Source organism: Acartia tonsa, chromosome 3, assembly GCF_053477335.1.
Source record: "Acartia tonsa isolate MP-2025a chromosome 3, ASM5347733v1, whole genome shotgun sequence".
In the NCBI taxonomy this organism is placed as follows: domain Eukaryota; kingdom Metazoa; phylum Arthropoda; class Copepoda; order Calanoida; family Acartiidae; genus Acartia; species Acartia tonsa.
The window spans coordinates 40,150,587-40,174,766 of record NC_137262.1 but is presented as its reverse complement, the minus strand read 5'-3'; the positions used below and the strand labels follow the sequence as shown (position 1 = coordinate 40,174,766).

At 32.0% G+C, this 24,180-nt stretch overlaps 2 protein-coding genes across 2 annotated transcripts; one reads left to right on the top strand and one right to left on the bottom strand.

Annotated features, from left to right (window-relative positions):
* The first annotated feature begins 4,814 nt into the window (after positions 1 to 4,814).
* On the top strand, positions 4,815 to 13,277 carry LOC145314141 (spermine oxidase-like). The gene is made up of 18 exons (XM_080153938.1): positions 4,815 to 5,002; positions 5,184 to 5,244; positions 5,600 to 5,684; positions 5,971 to 6,037; positions 6,343 to 6,375; positions 6,750 to 6,841; positions 7,216 to 7,294; positions 8,383 to 8,438; positions 8,921 to 8,976; positions 9,346 to 9,422; positions 9,604 to 9,662; positions 10,016 to 10,118; positions 10,540 to 10,653; positions 11,183 to 11,242; positions 11,680 to 11,789; positions 11,872 to 11,989; positions 12,699 to 12,813; positions 13,201 to 13,277. Exons 1-18 carry the CDS (start codon positions 4,898 to 4,900, stop codon positions 13,248 to 13,250), a joined length of 1,440 nt encoding a protein of 479 aa, XP_080010064.1. The 5' UTR covers positions 4,815 to 4,897; the 3' UTR covers positions 13,251 to 13,277.
* An 85-nt stretch (positions 13,278 to 13,362) lies between these two features.
* Positions 13,363 to 23,673, bottom strand: LOC145314140 (spermine oxidase-like). The gene is made up of 18 exons (XM_080153937.1): positions 23,554 to 23,673; positions 23,136 to 23,196; positions 22,197 to 22,281; positions 20,724 to 20,790; positions 20,239 to 20,271; positions 19,401 to 19,492; positions 19,005 to 19,083; positions 18,730 to 18,782; positions 18,322 to 18,375; positions 17,941 to 18,022; positions 17,576 to 17,634; positions 16,997 to 17,099; positions 16,252 to 16,365; positions 15,753 to 15,812; positions 14,977 to 15,086; positions 14,662 to 14,779; positions 13,849 to 13,963; positions 13,363 to 13,496 (listed from the first exon to the last, which is right to left on the bottom strand). The coding sequence occupies exons 1-18, from the start codon at positions 23,671 to 23,673 to the stop codon at positions 13,447 to 13,449; spliced, it is 1,455 nt and encodes a 484-aa protein (XP_080010063.1). The 3' UTR covers positions 13,363 to 13,446.
* Between the last annotated feature and the right edge of the window lie 507 nt (positions 23,674 to 24,180).

The following is a 24,180-nucleotide window of genomic DNA, read 5'->3' as shown; positions in this document are numbered from 1 at the left end:
TATAAGAGTAACAAGGACAATCATGTATGGGAGTAGAGAAGCATTTGAGGGCGAGGTCAACAATAGATTGGATAAAAAAAGAACAGTAGACTGGTTTTTAGAAAGTAAGTTTGAAAAATTGAAAAATACATTAGATTTAAATGAAGTGTAAATAAAAATACACAAACATTGATTATAAACTAGCTGCGCTACTTAGAATTAAAAATAATAAGAGATATGAAAATGGCTCAAAAACGAAATCTTTTGGGGATTATGCCATAATCACATTATTCTTTTTAAATGGTTTGGAATAAAATAAATATTATAATGATAAAATAATATGTCAAAAGATTCCCTGTAGCATTCAATAATATTTTGATGAAAGGGTTGTTTTGATAACAGTTTCCAATATCTTATTATCATCTTTTCTTTAACAAGTATAGAATAACAACAATAGATAGATAAAAGCAAAGCTCGGCTGGCTGGTAATTTTTTTGATAAAATATGATGGTTAAATAGATTTATATTATGCATTGATGTTTGTGGCTCTGTTGAAATTTTTTTCTATTTTTTCTCTCGGTGATTTGCCATCAAATAAAGTCAGTAGCGGAGGCTCATAGCTACAGCTAGATTTGCTAATAAAAGGCGGATTCTGTCCGCATGGGCTCAACTCTCATTAAAAACGTCCATAAAATGTCCTAGATTAATAATTTGGCTAAAAAAACTAGTCATAATTAAATGTATTAAAAAATTGAATAAAATGTATGACATAAGCATTATATCAAATCATTGGACTGTAACTAAGGCCCAATTATTTATTTGTTTTATGATGTTTTAAAAATTAAACATTTTTAGTAATAGAGGATCACTTTATAGCCTTATATTCTATTGATTTAAATGTTCTGTTCATGTGAGATAATTCAAAAACGAAAATAAAGATTTAAAATGACCAACAGACAAACGTATTTTTGCAAATATTATAAGCTCTTTTATAAAGTACACACAAGGCAAGGATTAAGATAATTGAAAAATAAGATTAGGAAAAATCTAGTACAATATCATATCATCATAAATAAATAATAAAATATAGATATAATAAAATAAGAGCTTTACAAAGTAATGAGAAAAATAAATTGAAAATGATGGGAAGAAGTTTTTTTATATTACTTACCCTACGGAGGGCCCTAACCCTGCGGTGCCAACCTGTTCCCAGTCTTACCTAACATAACCTAGCTTATGGTAACAAAATGAAAAAAAAATTTATTTTTAATTAATTTCAAATTAAAATGATCATGTGCTTGATTGGCACTTTAAGGTAAACCGCCAAAGGAGAAAAGGAGAAGCAGAAAATCACAAAAGAAAATGAAAATAAAAAGAAGAGTAATAAACTGTAAAGCAATGGAAAATAGAGAAAGAAAGAGAGAGATAAATAGAGAAAAATCAGGGGAAAAGAGAGAGAGAGAGAGAGAGAGAGAGAGAGAGAGAGTGGGAGAGAGGTTATCCTTAGTATTTAATTATTTATGATTGAATCCATCTAAACTTTGGTAGAATCTGATGGAATAATTAATAAGAGGCGAGTTCTAAGGTCACTGAAAAATAGGCATGCAGAAACAACAGTTTGACTGTCTGTAAATACAATATGTATCATATAGGTAAATACCATGTTTAAACAACATGATTACAGGATGTTTATAGAACTTTTACAATGCTTTTTATTAACAGAAGTTCTGAAAATAAAACCAAAATCAAAACAGCGATATAATGTGGAAATCAGTTGTAAAAAGCTGCTTCAAAGCTGTCTAACCGCCGCCGTGTATGTTTACCACCTTAAAAATCCTCAATGATGGGAATGTTGACCAGAAGTTTTAGCCGTCTATCTTTAATAGGAACATAGCAAATCATGTTCCCCCCATTATGTTATTGACGGACGGACGGACATTTATAGAGTAGCCTTTCTACTAGAAACAGGCTGTGAGAAAAAAATGCTAGAACCGACCTTTCTCTCTTTCTTTGCCCCGATATCTTTGAAAACCTTTGCAAAGCAGCTATATATGCAATTTTAATGTGGCAGCAATATTTTGATGAAAATACATATAAAAAGGATGACAACATCCATAACGGTGAAGCTAACCCAAGCTTTTTTTTAGAGGGGGGGGGGGGGTAAAACCCACATTTTGGGTGTGATACGTCAATATTTTACTTTATTTTATAAATACAATAGCTTTTAATTATGGTGTTTTAGGAGTTTCAAAAGGTTGGGGGATAGATCCCCACCCCCTAAAACCAAACTGAGGGTTAAATTTTATGGGAGTAGGTAATTACGTCCCTGAATCAACTAACCAACAAGACGCCTTTTAAAGTAGCTTCGCTATAAGACAACAACATAGTACATGGGGTATTATTGATTTATGAAAGAGGCGAATACATTTTTTTAAGAAAGATGGAAAAAAGTATCAAGAAAATCTGGCTTGAAACAAGTGTTTGAAAAAAGATCAAAAAATGAACGCTATATGGTGGTAGCTAGATGTTTCCAGTTAATGTCACAAAAGAATGACTTTTACAAAAAAAAAATCATTTTATTCTAGGGATGTCAAGTACAAAATTTGAGAACCATTATGAAACATTTTTTTGTATATTTTACTCGTGTAATTCTATTTTAATTAAAATAATGGTATTATAGCCAGTTATAGTAGAATGATACCAATTGTCCTGGCCACCCACCTAAAAAGGATGATTTTTATTTTAGTTCTTTCTCTAATTTAGGGGAAATACTAAAGCGCCAGAGCTGATTGAAAGATAATTTAGACAAATGAATATTGCTCAAAAAATCATGAGAAAAATGTTTTTTGTTTGTTGGTAACGGTGTTGACTATTAGAACCAGGAAGGAAGTGATACAAAATAACAATGAAACACAGGCACTGGCTTTCTTATAATTGTGTCGTTATTATGTCAATCATGATTACTTATACGTATTTAATACAATATATTCGTCGATAACATTAAAGTTGTTAGAACATTTTTTCGTAGGGGGGGGGGGGGGTTACCAAAGGGTATCGGGAAAAATAAAAATTCTAAATAGAGAGGATGGGGGGATGGGGCAAACAGTACACCACAAACACCCGAAGGCTCAAATTTGAAATGAAAAAAATCCAATCTTTTCCAGGACCAACGTGAAGATTCCCTAAAATAAAGCATACACTCGGTTTAGAAGTTACAAAAAAACCTTACTAATGTAAATAAAACTAGTGACTGCGCCCCTATACCTCTATGGGCTCTGTATTCAAAGGAGTTAAGAAATTTAGCCTAAGCTCACTACAAGAATAGAAATAATGATAAAATAGCCTAAACCCATTCCAGGACCTAAATGCAGTTTCCCTACCAGTTCAGTGCATAGCGACTCGAAATCTTTAAAGACAAACAAAAATGTTTACTACTTTATAAATAAAAGGGATATCAAAGTAATTTTGAACCTTTTGATATTTTTGAATAGCCACTAATTTCTATACATATATAAATTTATTAAAGCCATGGAAAATTGTTGACAAATCATTGTCCATTCAAATTAATTCTGTGTTTAGTTTCAAATGACGTTTCATTATGTGAATGGTGTTCTTTTGTAGGAGTACATTAATGTTATATGGATGATACGTTTTTGATTTCTAATTTAGAAGAAAAAAGTTTGCAATACTAGTTACTTAGAGACTTAAGGGATAAGTAATGATAAAAAAATTAAAGTATTCCCCGTACTTATGATAAACAAAATGACACCAACACATATGTAGATTAAAATCAAGAGTGGAAAAGAAACTGCTATTTTGTACAACCCAATCGTGATTTGTTAAAAAAAGAAAGATTTCAAGAAGCTAATGAGAAAATAAGTTTATAAAACTCTGGGACCCTTTCCCTGTTTTTTTTATATTGAGTTTGAAATTTTATAACCATGTTTGGTTGAAATATGTAGACTAATTGAATTATCATGGATGTTACCAAAATGTTTACTTTTAATCTATTGATTCGGTTGGAAGCTTGAAATTGGTTTTTAAAATTTAAGATTACTTTTTTACTCTTTCTAAAAAAATAGTTTTGTGTAGTTTTCTCATTGAGATCTCGCAAATTTCTGGAAAAATAGAGAGGTAGTTGAGTGTCAGAGAGGAAGGGTATCTCAACCTTCTTTAATATTAATATTTGTTTTATGGGTAAATACTTCTTATTTGGCCTTGAAGTGGTTTGTAAATTATTCATATTAACCTTCCTAAAATTATTCTTTCATTAAAATTTTTAAATATAACATTCTATTCAGATTACATATTTAAGAGAAGAGAAATGATTTCATCTTTACAATTTTAAAGTTAAGTAATAACACTTGAACCGTCACCACAAAATATAAAGAAAGTTTTTCTCATCTTGATTTTAGTACTATTTATATATTGCAACGGAAGGGTGTTCTAAAAATATACTTGGGTATACTAACTGCACATGACTTGTCAGATCAATAATTCAGTACTATTTATTTATTGTTATATTTCTCATTAATATACTAAAAATTTATACCAAAATGGTATCATAATATAAACTGCCTAAATAGTAAATATTCTTTTATAGGGACTCGGCTGTGTTTTTATTTCCGACGCTATTAGCTGATTTCAAAGACCCAATACAAAATCGGGACAGAGTCTCCGTCCCGTTGGAAGAGTTACATATGCCCCCTGTATCATTAACGTTAATGCCTAAATCATTATGATTGATTTACAATTAATTAATCTATATTAAATAAAAATTCTATACCATAAAATTAAATGTCTTATAAGAATATTAATTTTTTTTACCCTTCATACAAACACAAGCACAAATTATAAAAATCTTTTAAAAACTAATGATTTTAGAGATTAAGTCTTATCGGACGTAATCTTCCTTAACATGGAGAATTGTGAAGCAGTGTACAGATTTTTTGAGGTGGTGATAGTTGGTGGGGGAATAGCTGGGCTCTCTGCAGCAGATATGCTATATAAGAATGGAATTACGGTAGGTCTTTTGCGACAATAATTTTTGGTGGTTTTCCGTTAAGTGCTTGGTGAGTGCAAAAAAGGCCTTCCCTTTTATATAGGGTTTGGTTTTTTTTATATTATTTTTCATCGTTTATTTAACGTTTTTTTCGGCAAAAAGACTTTTCTGAATGAAATTATATATTATTATCTTGTTTTAGAACTTTACAATCATTGAGGCAAGAACAAGACTTGGTGGAAGAATGTATTCGGAACAATTAGGTAAAATTTACCATTATACCAAGGACGTTCAAGCTTTTTAAGTGAGTAAAATGAGGGGTTTGAAGGAGGTAATTTAATGTATTTCAAAAAAATTTAGGGGGTTAAAATGAAGGGTTTTAAAATTTTAGGAAGTACATACCTATACTCCCCCCCCCCCCCGCTTAAGCGTCTATGTCTTTTACTCATGGAGCATCTCTGATATAAAGTTTTTAAAGGGAGAGGATTTTTTTTGGAGGGCTCTATTTTACCGTGAAAAAATGAACTTTACCAAGGAGAATCAAACTGATCAAAAAATTTCTTGTTGAGATCTTTATGAACATACGAAAAGTCAACAACTATTTAAATTATTTTTCAGCGGATGGAAGTTTTATTGATTATGGTGCGCAGTATATCCATGGAGGATCTAATGCTAACTCTATTTTCAGCCTGGCCAATTCTAAGTATTCTTTTTGCATACTTTCTTTGATTTTGCCCCTAAAAATACTTGCCGTAAAATGTGCTTTAGTTGCAATCGCTCAAATCTATTTATTGGCCATTGAAAACCAATTTATCATAATTATTGCCCTTTCCTTATAGGATTATTCCCTGTGGTACTCTTGTAACTTATGTACTTATTCTGACATAACTTTAATTAAGCATAAAAATATGAGTCCGTTTTAGCTGTACAATTATTTAAGAAGCTTAATTAGAATAGGAAATTTTATTTAAAAAAAAAAAATTGTTCAGTGGTTTACTTGATTCACCACCTAAAAAAGAATTCGCTGAAGATTTTGAAAACTTTTATACATCTAAGGTAAATTATTGTAAGAGATAAAACAACTGACGATAAATTTATGCTTACAAAATTGATAAACAATTTAACCCTTGTGCAGATTAGAACTATTTGTCGAATCAAGATGAAACGAAAGTACACTAACTTATTAAGCCAATGAATTTGAAAACTAGCTTATAAAAATTTAGGTACCAGTGTAATTTACAGTCCACTGTCACCTTCCTCCCTGATTGTTTTCATATTCACAATTATTTTTTTAAAGCAAATATGCACTTGTCAAAAAACATTTGATATAATAATTTTAAATATATTTTTCTTTGATTTAGGGAAGGAAAATCCAAGATTATAATGTAGAAAAGGTAAGTTTGAAATGAAATATAAATATTTGAATTTAAGTTTTTCATTATATTTTGCTAGGGGCTACATCCCTAGCTTCTAGGGGCTCTGTATTTGAAGGAGCAGAGGGTGGGTTGGAAAAAAAAAATTGACCATTGGCCCAATACTTAAATCTGAAAATAAAATAGCCTAAAACAATCAAAGGGCCAATATCAAGAAGAGTACTAAATCGGTTCAGTATTTATTGAGATCTTAAGCATCAGACAAAAAAACCTACTACTTTATATAATAGGATAAGGATTAAATTTTTTGGACTATAATTTTATCTTCAATTAAACCATCCTTGTGTTTCTAAAAGACATAATAATTGACTGAAATTATTGATTTTTTAAACCAGGCTATCGAGATGTATGAAGACATTGAAGATTTTTTTGATGATTATTACAAAGAAAATGAGGAAGATATTTCCATTGCTGATAACAACATAGCGTAAGATTTTTTATTTATTGTGCCAAAGGTGAAGCTTTTTTTAAACATATCAAGTCTGTTCAAATGTAAATTAGTAAATTGTTTGGTATCTTGACTATTAAGTAAATTGATATAAAGCCAGATTCGACAGCATTCGCTCCAAGGCTCTAATAAAACTACGCCACAACTAGCCGCAGCTAATTGCACACACCCGAAGTATTTAAAAAACAATCACCACGAGCCGCTAAATTTAGATTAAGGCGGGCATGCGGGAGCCTAAACTCTTCCAATCACAAATGGACTAGAACTAACCAAACTCAACCTAAATAATAGTAACTTTTAATGAATAATGAAGGCAAATCCTTGTTAGTGTAATTCTTTGTTTAATTTGAAAGGTCTGTATTTGAGAAGGCAGTAAGAAGTGTGATGAATGATCTCAGAAACAGCGATGATGCAGATGAATATGATCTTCCGGTAATAAAAATTCAACGTTAAAGACAGAAAAGCTAAGATTTTAAAAATATGCATCTTTGTCTGTTAAAATCTCAAAAATAAGTTGACCAATTAAGTTTTAATGGAAGCTTTATATTGCTCGAGGGTCGATTTTTAGACTATTTCATTACTAGATTTAAGTCTTGCATATTTTTTAAGAATTAGGTATAACCAACAAGAGACATAAATCTAAAATAGTATTCAGAGGGCAGATAAAAAGATCGTGTCTACAAGATGAAGCCTTGCCCCAAAATTCACGAAAAATTTACCTGATATTACCAAATATTTTTTCGAATTAATTAGTAGCGAAGCTACTCTATAATTCGAAATGTCCGTCCGTCCGTCTGAGACAGAAAGGGGAAACGTGATTTTCTCGGCTCCTATAAAAGATAGAGAGCTGAAATTTTCAGGGATTAATTTTGTTAACAGTCTTCATAATTTCACTAAGTTTCGTTAAGATTCGTCAATTGGGTGAGGTGCTAGATCGAATCCTACATTTTTAAGTTTTCATAATTTTCTTAACTCCTATTCAAGATAGACGGCTGAAATTTTCAGGGATTGAATACTTTCATATTCTGCATACTTTTATCAAGTTTGATCAAGATTTGCTTAATAGTTGGGGTGCTAGTTCGTTTCCTAGATTTTTAGGTTTTCATGATTTTCTTTACTCCTATTCAAGACAGACGGCTGATATTTATAATGATTATTCAAGTTAATAATTTACATATCCCCACAAAGTTTCATTAAGATTTGCTTATTGGTTGAGGTGCTAGATCGATTCCTAGATTTTCAAGTTATAAATCTTACTAGGTTTCGTGATTTTTTAGTCTAATGTTTTTTTAAAGAAACTGCAACATAGTTCATTTTTTCAGGATATCCATCCATAATTTTTGTGCTTCGCTACTTATGTATGTTGTCATCCTTGTTCAGTTATTAAAGAGACTAGGTATATTAAGAACTAACTCGGTATATCAAGCAAACTAACTTATCAAATTCTCGTAGATAAACTTATTGGAATTACAAAGAATACCTTTACTTTTATTTGAAACCTAAATTGTCTTGTATTAAAGGATGTTGAGTTAGTGCTAAGAACACTTGGACGTACTGAATGGAAATTAGAAATGGCGTAAGTATATCCTCTTATATCAAACTAGCGGCTACGCCCTAGAGGCATCTAGAGACACTTAAGGTGGTAGGGAGAAAAGTCAAACCCCTTTTCATTTTGAGTTTCAAAAAGAAAAAAAAATTTTTTTTTGGGAAGGTTAATTTTTTATTGGGAGGGTGGAGATACCCTCCCCAAAAATAGTTAAAAACCTTCCCTGGACTTATATGAAGCATCACTGTATAGGCCAGAACCATATCGGTTCAGCGGTTAAGTAAATCCTTCGCTACAAACAAAAAAAGCTTATTACTTTATATAATTGGATAGTACGGTTCTGTCTACCAATTAAGATCTTACTAATCCCTAGACCTATTGATTTCTCGATTCTATTGAAGTTTCACGTAGATCCTAAGATAGTTTTAGGCTATTTCATTTTGGAATTACTGTAAGTTTATCATTTCAATGTAATTACTGCGTTACTAAAACTGTACATATTAATTGTATAGAGGAGAAAATAAGGATGTTGGACTGACAGGAGCCTGGGAATATGTTGATATAAAAGGTAATATCTATATTTGTTTGTCAAAGTGGTTGCAAGGACGGCCGGGGGGGGGGGGGGGTGTTTATACATCCTCCCAAACGATATTTGGGGTCGGTAGGCACCACCAAAAGTTTTGAATTATACAGTCCCAAAATATTTAGAAAGGATATACCCTCCAAAAACCTCTGAAACCGCCCCCAAAACTTAAAATAAAAAGCTTGCATGTCCTTGGGTAATTAACAGTTACTTAAAACTTATAAGCATAAATAGCTTATTCTTTACATGCGATACCAAAAAAATTGACAAAAAATACAATACTTTATTTCTTCTTTAATTTCATCTGTATATGCATTTACTTTTTAATGAACATTGACTGGAAATTACTGTAAGGTGGAGATGTAACCATACCTAAAGGCACCCAATCCATCATTAACACATTTGGAAATCAAATTACTAGTCGTGTACAGGTAAATTTAAAAACAAAAGATCATACAAAAAATCTTTTTGTCAAATAGTAGAATTATTTTGCTTTGTAAATGTGCTAATTTCATAGTTTCAAGTGTGTCATACTAATGAGAAAATTCTTCATTCCATTACAATCAATTGTTTAGAAAAGTTTAAATTTAAAACATTTATCTGTCATTTTAGATGCCTAGAACAGTAACCAAAATTGAGTGGAATAATAATAAAGTTACAACTTTTACTAGGTAATATATATTATTTGAAACAATTATTTTTAGTAGCGAAGCTAGGATATAATTGTTTGTATCAGTCATGCATTTTTTATAAATTTTTTTGCAAATTTTTATCTGTAAATCTTGTTCCCATTACTTTACTTTTTCCCTTAAATTCCCCTCCCCTCAAATGCCCTTGATTTTTTTAAAAGTTTTAAAATGTCTTTTTTTATTTTAACTTTCTGACATTCTTGGGGGTTTATTTTACTTATATAGGTAAATAGGTAAAAAGTAAATTTTAAATTTTTTTAGAACTCATATTATGGTCGTATACTGCCCTGTCTATTTTTAATATTAGACAAATGTGATAGCTATCATAATTTCAGCAACAATTGCAAGATTGATTCCAAGCATATAATTGTGACTCTACCTCTTGGAGTTATTAAGAAGGGTTCTGTTCAGTTTCAACCAGCTCTGGATGCAAGAAAGGTACTTTCCAGTATGGCTTCCAAACCGATTAATATCCGTTGGATTATATCCGGTTCTAAGTCGTACTAAAAAATCAGCTCGTGCCTTAGGCATCTTGGTGCTTACAAATCTGGTTTTAATCTTATAATTGTACATTTTATACCCGCGGAAAACTGTTTATAATACGATGCGAGAAATAACTATTATTATAATGGTCGGAGCATAAAAACGTTAAGGCTTATTTATGGGCTGCATTCCTGTTTATCTGTCTAATAAATGTTTTTTCCAGAAGTTTTAATTTGATACACCCTCCTACATAATCAATGATTCAATAAACTCAAAAGTCAAACAGGCGTCTTTTGTTTTGTAAATTAGCCTTCGTACGACTGCCGAGCCCTGTCTTCTTTGACATTAGAAGATTCATATGATTAAATTTGTGCAGAGAACAGCAATCCAAAATCTGAGCCCTGGCAAAGCAGCTAAAATTCTCCTGCTATTTGATACTCCTTTCTGGCAGAAGGGAGATGGATACCTGGTTTTCTCATGGACAGAACAGGTAACAATTTAAATGTTGATCCATAAGAAAATATTGTTGAAATTCATTTAATCAAAGGTAATAAAGACTAAAATAAAATGGCTTTCTTTTTAGAGCACATATAAGTATGTAATTATGAGGTAAATGAATCTTTAACTAACTTTAATAGTAGGATTATTAGAACATTTTAAATTTTGTTAGCAGATTATTCTATTCTTTTAATTAAAGGATATTTCTTCAATCCTACTCTTTCACAATCACAATTTATCTCCATGATATTGTCAGGATCTAACTTATGTAATAATCCTGAAAATGCTATAGGAATGGAATATTTGAGTATGGCTTAGGAACCGATTGTCATCCGCTGGATGAGAACCGGTTTTTAGCCCTATTAAAAATAATGTATAGCATTACGGACAATACAGACAATTTTCACGGGTCTAACAAAACTGGTTTTAATCTTATAATATTTTTCATTTTAATATCCGAGGAAAGCTGTCTATAATATGATGCGATAAATAACTATTGTACTATCAAAGATTAATTTTAGGAAAAGGCTGCAGGTAAACAAGCAGGAGATTGGAAAACTGGAGTTTCCCTTTTACATGAGGTAAAGCTTGAAGCACTTAATAATGTCTATAGAAAATTACGTCACACAAAATAAATGACCAATGACAGGCCAGTATACATTTTTATTGATCAATGGTAGGCCAGTTTGACGTTAATTTTTACAATAAGCTACGTACAGCTTCCAACATTTCATCCTTATCTAAAAGTAAAGGATGTCTGCTTATTTGTCCGTGATTATATAGCATAGGAATCCGCTAACTGCTGAACCAATATGGTTGACTTTTATAGTGAAGCTTCTCATAGGTCTCTGGAAGGTTTATAACTATTTTGGAGGAGGGTAGCTCCAACTTCTCAAAATGAAAATGAGCCCTCTGTCCTCCACTAAGTTATTTTTTATTATATATAATCACTTTTAAATTTAAAAAAAAGTAGGTATTTATTAATTGAAAGATAATTCAAATAGCATATTTTTAAAAGGTTTCTGGGGTTAGAAACGCTTTGGCTATGTGGGTTGTTGGCGATTTTGCTGAAATGACTGAGAAGCTTTCTGACCAACAAATACTGTCTGCTGCAACTGAACTACTCAGGTATAGACAGAAGAACGTAGTAAATATTCAATTATATAGTAGTCTATTTGAGGGATAACACACTTATATGTTTTTTTTTTAGAAAGTTTACAGGCAATCCGTCTATTTCAACCCCAACCAGAGTCAAGAGACATAATTGGATTAGTGATCCTTTAACACTGGGAGCTTGGTCTTATCCTACACCCAGAACTAACTATAATGTAAGTATATAATTACTCCCTACACCCTGGGAGCTTGGTCTTATCCTACACCTAGAACTATCAATAATGTAAGTATATAATTACTCCCTACACCCTGGGAGCTTGGTCTTATCCTACTCCTAGAACTAACTATAATGTAAGTATATTATTATTCCTTACACCCTGGGTGCTTGGTCTTATCCTACACCTAGAACTAACTATAATGTAAGTAAATAATTACTCCTTACACCCTGGGAGCTTGGTCTTATCCTACACCTAGAACTAACTATAATGTAAGTAAATAATTACTCCCAACACCGTGGGAGCTTGATCTTATCCTAAACCTAGAACTAACTATCATGTAAGTAGATAAATACTCCCTACACCCTGAGAGCTTGGTCTTATCCTACACCTAGAACTTACTATAATGTAAGTATTTAATTACTCCCTACACCCTGGGTGGTTGGTCTTATCCTACACCTAGAACTAACTATAATGTAAGTATATAATTACTCCCTACACCCTGGGTGCTTGGTCTTATCCTACACATAGAACTAACTATAATGTACATAATTACTCCCAACACCTTGGGTGCTTGGTCTAAATGCCATATTAATTCAATTATGTAAAATGGGTAATAATATGACAATTTAAAGAGACTAATAAAATATTAAGATTTTTCTTTTATTGAAATTTTAAGATTATCAACATCGAATTTTTGTTCATGTAGGATTTCTCTGCCCTTCAAGTCCCCTTGCCCTCAAAAAGAAATCCTCGGGTGTTGCTTGCTGGGGAGTACACACACCCCAAGTATTTTTCTACAATGCATGGGGCTAGATCTTCAGGTAGAAATCTTATTATCACATTTGGCTCGATTTTTATCAGCGAGACTACTCTATAATTTCAAATATAAATCTAACTGTAAGTCTGTGCGTGAATTTTTAACAGCTATTCAAGTTATATGAATAATTTTGTTTGTTAATATAGTTCTGTATCATCAGCATCTACCTTGAAACTCCTTTTTTCATGTCTATAACACCACAGAAAAGATACAATTTCTTTGGAAGAAATGTAGTTTTCTTTGCAGGTATTCTAGATAGAAATAAACATCCACTTTGTTGTCTAACCTGCCCAGTACCAGTAGTTATCTTCCCTTCTTAAATGATTGACTAAACGAACAAGCCGTAACAGAGATCTTACTGAGTATGCAGTAGTACTTTTTAAAAATTTAGGTATGGAACAAGCACTGAAGATTATTCAGTTTAAGAAAAACCAGGGATAAAGAAAAGATGCATACAAGAGAATAAAATTTTACAAAGACACTACAAAACAGAATCATGCATTATCAATGTTATTATTATATTAATCAATATTCAATAAATTTAAAAAAAATATTTAATTTCATGTATTATTATTTATTGGTTTTGAATGAACAAATGATTAGAAAATGTTGTTTTCTATAGTGTTTTTAAATAATATTAATTGTTGCTCTTCATAAATTGTATGATCTTGTTGGCTTGATCAATTCCTAAAATATGAAATTAGATTATCAAACTATTTATATATCCTAGACTAAAAACAAAAACTGTTTAAAATAATGGCTAAATTATTAAATATAGGAAGATGAAATTATAGATAGATAGAAAGAGAGAGATGGATGAAATCAGGATGTAAAAATATAAGATGTAAAAAGATGGTTCATTCCCATTACCTACTGAGTGAAGCCCCTAGAGGCATGGGGCGAAGCCCCAAATAATTGATATATAATGGTGGTAATAGTGTAGAACCGAATAGGAGCAGCATTATGGAAGGACAGACAGACAGAATGACAGAAAGTCTCAATCACTTGAAGAGTTGTCATGCTGCCACAAATACTATACCTGTACTTCTAGCTCCATGCATAGTTGATGAATACTTTGCATGGGTATGCTCTCCTGCAAGCAGGACACGAGGGTTTTCTACACTTGGCATTGGCATCTGCAGGGCTAGCACGTCCTAAATAAAAATATTTAGAATGCTTTAATTAAAAGTGTATGGACAGGATGTCTGTCTGTGTGTAAGTTTGGGTGTTGATATCTATCTAATAAAAAAATTATTATCCATTGGAATAGAGAGGAAAAATGCCTCTAAGTCGTAAGTTCGTTATCGGCTATTTAGGGGAGGGAGCAGGAGGAATCAACCCACAAGAAAAATAACTTTGAAAAATCCCCAACTCACTCAAACAAACGAAACGGATTAAGGATAAAAACTAAACACTAAAAAAAAGGCGGGGAGTAAGGTAGATCGCTGGTTTTAAACATTTTTTTTCTCCAGAAAATATCAATTCATAGATAAAAACTTTATTGTGATAATTGTGTAATAAAACGTCGTTTAATAACCAAGGGGAGCCAAATCTCTCCTTTTCTGTCCGAACACCCATCAGACAACTAACTCTGTGAATACACGACCTTTGGCTAGAAGTCCTACCTGTTCATGATAATGAGTTGTGCCTGTTTTGTTCCAAGGCATTCCCGCTACTCTAACTATTAATGTATGTAAATGCACCTGACATAGCAGCTGTAGGAATCATTCATAAAGTTTTTATTTATGACGCTGTGATAAGCTAAGATTCGAACCTAACAGATCCCTGACGACGAGCGGATGCGCTTTGTGTTGAGCCACTGTCGCGGGTAATCATTGGGTATGTAACTCACAGTGTAGTTTGTTTTTGGTGTAGGAGACATCCAGGTTCCCATGGTGTAAGGATCGCTTAACCAGTTATGTCTTTTCACTGCAATTGGTGTTGGAATCAACAGATCTTGGGTAAATTTCCTATAAAACAAGTTAATTGATGGAAAAGGATGATTAAAACCATTATTTGAAAAAAGAATGAGAGAAAATTTAAGAAAATATTCTATTTAGATTTTTATATTTATTTACAAAAATGCGGGAACATAAAGAGGATATTAATTTAATAATTAAGTTAATATAAATATGATATTATTATAATTAAAAAATTATATACCAACCTTAATACTTTAGAGGCGCCTTCAATAATTTCCTCGTCCGTAAGTTTTTCAACAACATGAGCAAAGTCACCAACAATGAATGTGGTCAGCGCATTTCTAATTCCATGAACCTAGAGTAAAAAAAGAGTTCAAATTCTGTAAAAAAAAATTTATTCTATCCTAGAAGGTATAAGATTTCCTTGGCCTTACTTAATAAGTGAAATGTATGGTTTATGAAAATCTAACACCTTGGCTAACCTAAGAAATGTTACAAGATTTAGCCCTTTTAATAATTTTCATCCAACTGCAAAAGAAAATGTTCTATCTGGGCTAAGGAAAACTCGGAATGATGATGTATATATTTACCATTCTGTTGATATTGATAAATTTGATAAAACTTCTACAATAGGTAGGTATTATATGAATTGCGGTAGCTTTACAAAGTGTTTTAAAAAATCAGGCATGTGATGTCTTAAAAATGAGGGATTATCCATATCTTTTAAAAAAATTTTCTTTCACACTTCTCCTGTCTTTTTTTATGACGTCACATGGCTGATTTTTGAGACACTTTGTGAAGCTTCGAATTGCGTAATTTCTCATTTCATTATGAATACAATAATTTGTTTACAAAAATATCAGTTTCCAGTGAACTAAGCACAAAGTTTTTACAAGAAAGTTCAAAATTGATATAAGCTGACTTATTATAATAATAATGATTTTTAATAGCATCACTATCAAATCAAGCAAGTTTTGAAAATTGTTATAGCATACAAGCCTAGCAAGCACAAAATTAGTACCTCAGTCATTAAAGGAATTGCAGTTGTCCAGTCTCCTGTTTCAATTCCAGCCGCCAATTCCTACAACGAAAATTAATGAATTCTTATTTTTCTAATCAAATTGACCATTTTAACAAGAAAATCTACAAATGAGAGATTTTGAAATTTGATAAATCTTCCCAAAGACTATTTAAACAAATTATGCCTTTAGCAGCTTAGAATTTAGGGAAGATAGCCGGTATAGATATTACTGTCCTTCCATATCTGATGTCCAGAGTAACATTATAGAAAACTGACATTCTTTCTAGGGAGTTCAAATTGGTAGAGACTTTAATTGCACATTTTCTACCTGTTCTAGCTTAATATTTTCTTTACTATACTTATATACATCACATGGCATCCAGAATAGCTTATCAAACTGCTGAATAATTAATGCTGCCATTTCTTGGCTGTTATTTTTAATAGTTCTTTTGGGAAGATTAATTCCCCTTCAAAGAATCTAAACTGCATATTTGCATACCTGATCTGTCCATGCAAAGACCATGTATCCCTCCCCTGGAAACCAGAATGGTTGGTCAAACACAAGAATAATCTTTGCCACCCTTCCCTGGCCTAAGTTTTCAATAGCTGATTTCTAAAACAAAGAATAGTTATTTCTCGTATCGTATTATAAACGGCTTTCCGCGGATATAGAATGTACAATTATAAGATTAAAACTAGTTTTTTAGCCCCGAAAACTAAAAAAAATGGTTTTAATCTTATGATTGTACATTTCTATATTCGTAGAAAACTGGATATAATACGATGCTAGACATAGTTTTTTCGTATTCATGAGAACCGGTTCCTATCCACCGGATTCAAATGAATACGAGAAAAAATATTCTTAATATTATGTTTGAAAATTCAATTGTAAAATTGTTTGTTTTAAAAGGAAAATTGATCTTAGTTTTAATGGAAGTTATTTTTTTTTGTTTAGTAAAGATTTACTTTTTTATATAGCTTTTATATGCGAGGATAAGATAATGACAGTTAAATTAAGAGTATATACCCAATGATGATGCACACAATTTCCCCTTCTGTAGATTTTAATTTGTGGTTGAAACGTTTGTACACTTAATTTAATAAACCAACAAATCAAAATTCAATGAAAGTCCTCAAAGTTGTTAAGCCAATGAATAAGAAAAGGTTATTGTAAAACTTTGGGGACTAGTGTAATAAACAGCCAATTGTGCCCTCCCTCCCTGATTTATTTGTATAAATATTACCTTTCTATCATCAAGAGGAGGCACAAATTGAACAGAATCTTTCTTGAGTACACCAAGAGGAAGGGTTACAATTATATGCTTGGATTTGATTATTTCACCATCACTATAACAAAACAAGAATAATTTAATGAAATTAAGAATTTCTTTAAAGGAATCTAAATGTAGGAGCTTCTTTAGAACATTTTTGATTGTATTTGTTAGAAAAATACCAGGTTAGGCAGCCAAAGCCCCAGCATAGCCACCCTCTGCAATAGTCACACTAAGCCTCAACTCAGCGTAAACTACGTACTATAATACTTATACAAGTATCTTAGACAAAGCGATTTTGCAGAAGCTAAAAACTCGAGATATAATAAAAACAAAAGCTAAAAGTTAAACTGTTATTTCTAGCAAAGAAGATAATAAATCACAAAAATAGCATAGTTGTCCTAGCCTAATAGAAAAGCCATAGATTGACACAAGGGAGTTCTAGGTTGACGCTATTTACAAAGGTTTTTGTTTGTTATACTTGTCTATGGAGACCTAATGAAATATTTTTGTGAACTAAGTTTATAATTAACTGAAATTTAGATTTCCTACCAAGTAGTAGTTGTTACTTCATTATCGTTCCATTCAATTTTGTTAACAGCTGTCTTCATCTAAACAAAATATTCAACAATCACAACATCCATAACTTTTTTTAATACAATCTCTAAAAGTGTTGGTTATGGTTATCATCCTTGTTGTTTAAATAAGAACTCAAAAAAGCTGTTTACAGTGTCAATAAAAAATTACGTCATACAATACAAAGGACCAATGATAGCTCGGTCCACAGACTAAATTATAATGACTTAAAATGAGGTTTACCTGAACGCAAGAAGTTATTATACAACGTCATACAATACAAAGGACCAATGATAGCTCGGTCCACATACTAAATCATTATGACTTAAAATGATGTTTACCTGAACACGAGAAGTTATTTGATCCCCGAACGTATTAATGATAGACTGTGTTCCTTGGGGTAAAATGATATCTCTTTCGTCTTTGATTTGTTTTTTGTTAATCATTAATATCTTTAAAAGCACAGCTTTTCTATATAAATTTGGATAGGCCCGTCAATGTGACGTTCAGACGTTGAGGTAACGATTATAGAGTTGCTACACTTTCTAAATCGTACCTTATTACTACAGGAATCCCCATGCAAAGTTTGAAATGGATAGGACAATTTTAACATATCTAAAGGAACAAAAATAGCTAACCGTTACGATCGGACAGACGGACGGACCTATCCTTATTATAGAGAAGCTTTGTTTTTAACAATATGATAAACAAAAATGAATCCTGGTAAAGTGACGTAAGCTCCAATTGTAGTGAGACCAACTTGAGAATTCTTATCCCTGAATATACAAAATTATATTTGTGACAAGTACATTTATCATTACTAAGACATTTTCAAAATATTTAAGATACTAACACTCTATAATGATCCCTTAAAGTTCCTAGCGAACACAGGAACTCCCCACCACCTTATCAAAGGGATGGCGGTGTGGGTGGGAGCAACCTTATGTGTCATATATCTGCGGTTCCATAAACAAATATTAGGGGATACCACCGAGTCACCACTAAGAGCAACACAATGGTCCATTTCAGATATAATCAATCATCTTCAGGACAGACAGACAAACAAACACTAATAGAGTAGGTTCGCTGCTAAATATAGAAGATCATTATGTGCTATCAAACATATTTACCCATTAGGTACTTCCATGGCAAATCTCATAGTTCTAAGAGCCAGCTCAACATCCTAAATTGAAATAAAAAAATAATGGTTAAAAAAATCTTTATTAATTTGCATATCTTATTAGGACAACAGAAAGTTTTTTCCACTCACCCTTCCTCTTTACACGCATTTTTATGACGTCACACATGACACTTTCCGCTGTCCCAATCTAATTGATCAAGAACAGACGTAGAGAAAGGCTTTTAGAATAGCTTTCCTATTAAAAAAGTTTAAAACAAAATGAACCTCAATGAAGTAGTTTTCAGATTCATTACTGGCTTTCAGATGTGCAATGGCATTTGTAACTCCTTCTTCAAAAGCAACCCTAAATAAGGATAATTAATATTTAGGTAAAAAGAACAATAAACTGAAAAAAGAAAAGGTAAGAATAAATAATTTATCTTCTACTTTATCTATAACTAGCGGCTATGCCTCTAGGGGCACTTTCAATTTTAGTTTTAATTAAGTATAATTTTTTTGGTAGTTATATTTTTATCTACAAAGTTATAAACCTTTCCTTTCCTGTACCCATGGGAAGTAATACTGTAAAGGAGAACCAAAGAGGTTCAGCGGTTACCGAGAAACCTCACTACACACACACACAGACAAACATCCTATTACTTTTGTATTAGGATAACTTACTCAATGTTGTTATACTCTGTTGGAATTGTTTCTGTATTTGTGTAAAAGAAATATGAAATCTCCTCTTCTATGGGCTCAAACAATTCATAGGCCTAAATTATTATTGGATGTAGAATATACGTGGATATTATGACAGGGAAAATATTGTCGTCATTTTAGGTTGCTATTTTCCCTGTCATTTATTGGTCAGATTGTTTTCCAGTAAGAGTCGAGGGGAAGAGGGAAAACAATATATTAGTCCAATACTAATTTCACTTTATTAGAAAACATGAAAATCTGTAATAAATCTAAAAATTATTGATATTACACAATAAATTTATGAAGTTTAAATGAATAATCACTTGTTTAGACCAAAAGTAACACATTGTAAGAATAATCTGATCACATTATGGAATAGGTACACATTTGGGTTTCTTATTTAGGATATATATAAGTCAGCTATATACTTTTGGATGCGTGAGGTTTTTCTTAACATCTACTTCTGAACGACTCAACTCCCCCCCCCCCTCCTCAATCAATTAAAATGTTTGTTGAAATAAATGATAAATTCACTTAGTGAAAAAGTCTTTGATACTCATTAGTTATTTATTGAAATATATTTCGGTGAACATGGCACCCTCTTTAGTCTTGTAGTTTAGCTGGATGTTAAATGTAAACTCCAAAACAAGATTATTTATTCATCGCATCGTCTTTCCGCTGATATTAAAATAAAAATTAAAAGACAAAGTTCAACTGGTATTAATTTAATATTCGTGCAAAAGTGTCTAATTACGACACGATATATTACCGGTTAAAAACCAGCGGATATTAATCGGTTTCAAAGCCATACTTTACCTACCTTTTTCAAATGGTATCCATCAATAATTTTCCCCTAAAAAATAATACTTATACAAAAATTTAATTAAAAATCATAATTAGGAAAAATAAATGTGGTATTATTAGTCAAGTATATTAGTCATATTAAAGGGCATGCACGTTATTTTTAACCCATACCCCCCCGGCCCCCCCCCCCCTCCTATGTCCTATCCGCCCATTTGTTAATAGATGGTAACATGGTTACAATATGCCTTGCCTAGTTATACAGGAAATACAAATTTTCATTTACTTTGCTTTGTTCTTTTTAATGTTTTTAGTTATATTTCATAAAAAAAATCAAAAAGGGAGAAAGTCAGGGCTCGGCAGCCATAGTTGCCCTATGTATAGTCAGTTTGCAGCTCAATCAAGCAGCAAATTGTGGGTTGAAAATCCTACCGGCTGCACTTCTATTTGCAGCCAAAGTTAGCCGTCTAAATTATGAACTTTAAAGAAGGATTGTAATTTTACCTCAGTTGTATAGAAATACTTGAGGTTTTCTATGCTTTCAGTAATAAGTTCATCTCCAAGCAAACCACTAAAATTATTATTTCTATAGAATACTAATTGCCCCAAGATTTTAGTTTTTTTTTTCTTAAAATAGATTTAAAACAAGGATGACAACATCCATAAGTAGCGAAGCTCAGAAATTATGATTGTATATCAGGGAAAAAAATACTATAAAGCAGTGTCATATAATAAATATTAATATTGGTAAAATAGGGAAATCATCACACCTTTAAAATCACGCAATCTTATAATCACGAAAACTTAAAAATCTAGGAATCGATCTAGCACCGCAATTAATAGACAAATCTTAATGAAACTTGATGGAAATATGTAGAACAAGAGCATACTCAATCCCTGATAATTTCAACCCTCAATCCTGAATAGGAATTGAGAAAACCATGAAAACCTTAAAAATCTAGGAATCGATCTAGCACCCCAATTAATAAAAAAGATATTAATAAAACTTGGTGAAAATATGTAGAATATAAAATTAATTAATCCCTGAAAATTTCAGCCCTTTATCTTGAAAAGGAGTTAAGAAAATCACGAAAACGTAAAAATCTAGGAATCGATCTAGCACCCCAAATAACAATGTATATATTAGATGGGCATATATAGTGGGAATCTTCACTAAAAATTTCAGCTGTCTATCTTGAATAGGAGCCGAGAAAATCACGTTTCCCCCAATTCATTAATTACGGAAAGACGGACGAACGGACAGACGGACGGACGGACATTGTGAATTATAGAGTAGCTTCGCTACTAATAATGGATATTTTTGTATTTTTCTAGGGACATCTATAATACAAAGTAGAACGATGTCTGTCTGTTTGTCTGTCTGTTTGTTTGTAGTGAAGGATCTCGTTAACCGCTGAACCGATCGGGTTCTACTTTACAGGGTAGCTTCTCATAGGTCTTAGGAAGGTTTATAACTATTTTCTTGGGGGTTGGGACACCCCCATCCCCCTAAAAAATGAAAAATACCCGCCCCCCAAACAATTTTTTTTTCTTTTCTTTTTAAAACTAAAATTAAAATAGTGGTGCGGACTACCCCCCCTCCCCCCCAAAAAATTCTTATTTTAAATCTAAAATACAAAAATTGGGTTTGATCAAACCTCTTGGGGCCCAAGCCTCTAGAGACTAGGGGCGAAGCCGCTAGTATTTTTAAGAAGTGGATTGACCAACCCTCTCCTTATGAGTATCCTTAAACCTGCTCTAGGCTCTAGGACTAATCTAACTTGAAATCATGAAAAATACACACAAATAAGTAGACATGTACAACTCCACAACTTACTTTGTCTATCCATCCGTCAATCCGTAACGCCATTGACTATTGGTCAACCGCGCTACTTATGGATGTTGTCATTCTTGTTGTTCTTTATCAAAACTTAAAATCTTGCGACTTTTATGAGAAAAAATTGTAGCTTGTCTTACTTTGATACGGCCAGGTTGTATATTGAGTTAGCTGGTACCCCTCCATGTATGTATTGAGCACCATAATCAATAAATTTACCTTCCTCTAGAGGAAAAAGAAATCAACAACAAGAATATAATTAATAATTATCAACAGTCAACACTCATAGAACATAAACGACGAACCGTTTTTTTGATTATAAACCCCCCATTTTAAATTTTTAAAAGCAAAGCTTTTCTATAATTAGGGTCGGTCTGTACGTCCGTCCGTCTCAAACGGATAGCTTTTTTTTGTTGATTTAGGCATGTTAGAGTTGTCCTATCGATTTCAAACTTTGCATGGTGATTCCTTTAGTAGTTAGGTACGATTTAGAAAGCGTAGCAATCATAACAAGAATGTCCGTACGTCCATTTTAAACATGTTGATTTTTTACTTTTTTAACAACAAATTTTTAAGTGATCTAATCATCCGATTGGTCTGATTTTTGGTATGTTGATTCCTGGGACAACAAAGTATAATGTTATAAGCAAAGCCACTCTATAATCAAGTCCTAAAAATGTAAGTATGTCCATAAACATTATCCTGTATCAAGCAGTTTTTCAACAAATTTACTTACAATTTTGCTCCGATTCAAATACATTTATATTCTGATTATTCAGTTCTGACACTATATGAGTGTTATTGTCCGTTTGTCCTACCATTTCAGTGCTTCGCTTTTATGGATGTTGTCATTCTTATTTATTCATAAAGAGAAAGTAAAAAAAAATTTTTCACGCGTCATTTTTTTCAAGATGCTATTTCCCTTCGGAGGGTTGTGGTACTCTACCCCAAAATAGTTATAAACATTCCCAGGAGAGGTTATATTATAAAGGAGAACCTTATCGGTTCGGTGTTTAGCAAGATCCTTCGGTACAGACACTTAGACACCCTGTTACTTTGATATAAGGTTAATATTTTACCTATTTCCTCAGAATACATTCTTCCTCCAAGCCTTGATCTTGCCTCCAGAATAGTAAAGTTCTAAAAACAGTTCAATCAAAAACAAAAACAGAAAAGTATACAATATTTATATTTTTGTTACAAAGTAGTAAGGTTATTATCTGAAGCTAAAGAAATTGAAAATATCTATGGATCTTGCATATGGTTTTGGATATCTCATATTTTTAGTGGGAAAAATTCCAAGATATTAATGGTTATATATCGCATCGTATTATAGACAGCTTTCCGCGGATATTAAAATGGAAAATCGTAAGATTAAAATCGGTTTTGTTAGCCCCGAGGAGATGAAGATCCTTGCTAACAAAACTGGTATCAATTTTATGATGATTTATTTAAATAGTATTAATCGGTTTCTAAGCCATACTTGAAAAGACTTGCCGTAATTCCATTCTTATATAGCATATCTGCTGCAGAGAGCCCAGCTATTCCCCCACCAACTATCACCACCTCAAAGAATGTGTACACCGCTTCTCCACTTTCCATTTTACTTCTTAACATATATTCATATAAAGAAAGACATTAAAAAACATCATTTAAATCAATATTCTCGGCTGAGGTGTTTTGTCAAAAACTAAAGCTGACTGTACATACAGCGTTGGTTTTAATGAAATTAAAAATTATAAACACCGAAAACTTCTTCCCCTTTTTAAATTCTTAAACAAATATAATATTTCTAACCCCTGCAGGGCTCTAACCATGAGGGGTCATTTTCCTAGGGGTGCTATCCCTTGGAGGCTATTATAACTTTTACTTAACCTAAACTAACCAAATTTAGGCATAGAAAGATCGTTTGTGGTCCATATTCAATACTAGAGTTGGCTCGATATAATTATCTCCCTATTGGCTAGTTTTCTATATGCATATCTATTTCTCAATAAATCTATTTTCCTCACCCGGCATTACTATCTAAAAGAAAGTAAATATTTAAAAATTTGAATGATTTTAAAAAGATTTTTTAAATTATATTTTTTTCTTTACATTACCATCACTAAAGGGTTAATGATG

Coding starts and splice junctions, on each gene's coding strand:
- LOC145314141 (XM_080153938.1), top strand. CDS start 4,898: ATGGAGAATTGTGAAGCAGTGTACAGATTTTTTGAGGTGGTGATAGTT. Junction 9,423..9,603: donor AAATTACTAGTCGTGTACAG/GTAAATTTAAAA, acceptor CTGTCATTTTAG/ATGCCTAGAACAGTAACCAA. Junction 12,814..13,200: donor GCATGGGGCTAGATCTTCAG/GTAGAAATCTTA, acceptor TTAAAAATTTAG/GTATGGAACAAGCACTGAAG.
- LOC145314140 (XM_080153937.1), bottom strand. CDS start 23,673: ATGTTAAGAAGTAAAATGGAAAGTGGAGAAGCGGTGTACACATTCTTT. Junction 17,635..17,940: donor AAATAACTTCTCGTGTTCAG/GTAAACATCATT, acceptor TATTTTGTTTAG/ATGAAGACAGCTGTTAACAA. Junction 13,964..14,661: donor CACCAAAAACAAACTACACT/GTGAGTTACATA, acceptor ATTTTTATTTAG/GACGTGCTAGCCCTGCAGAT.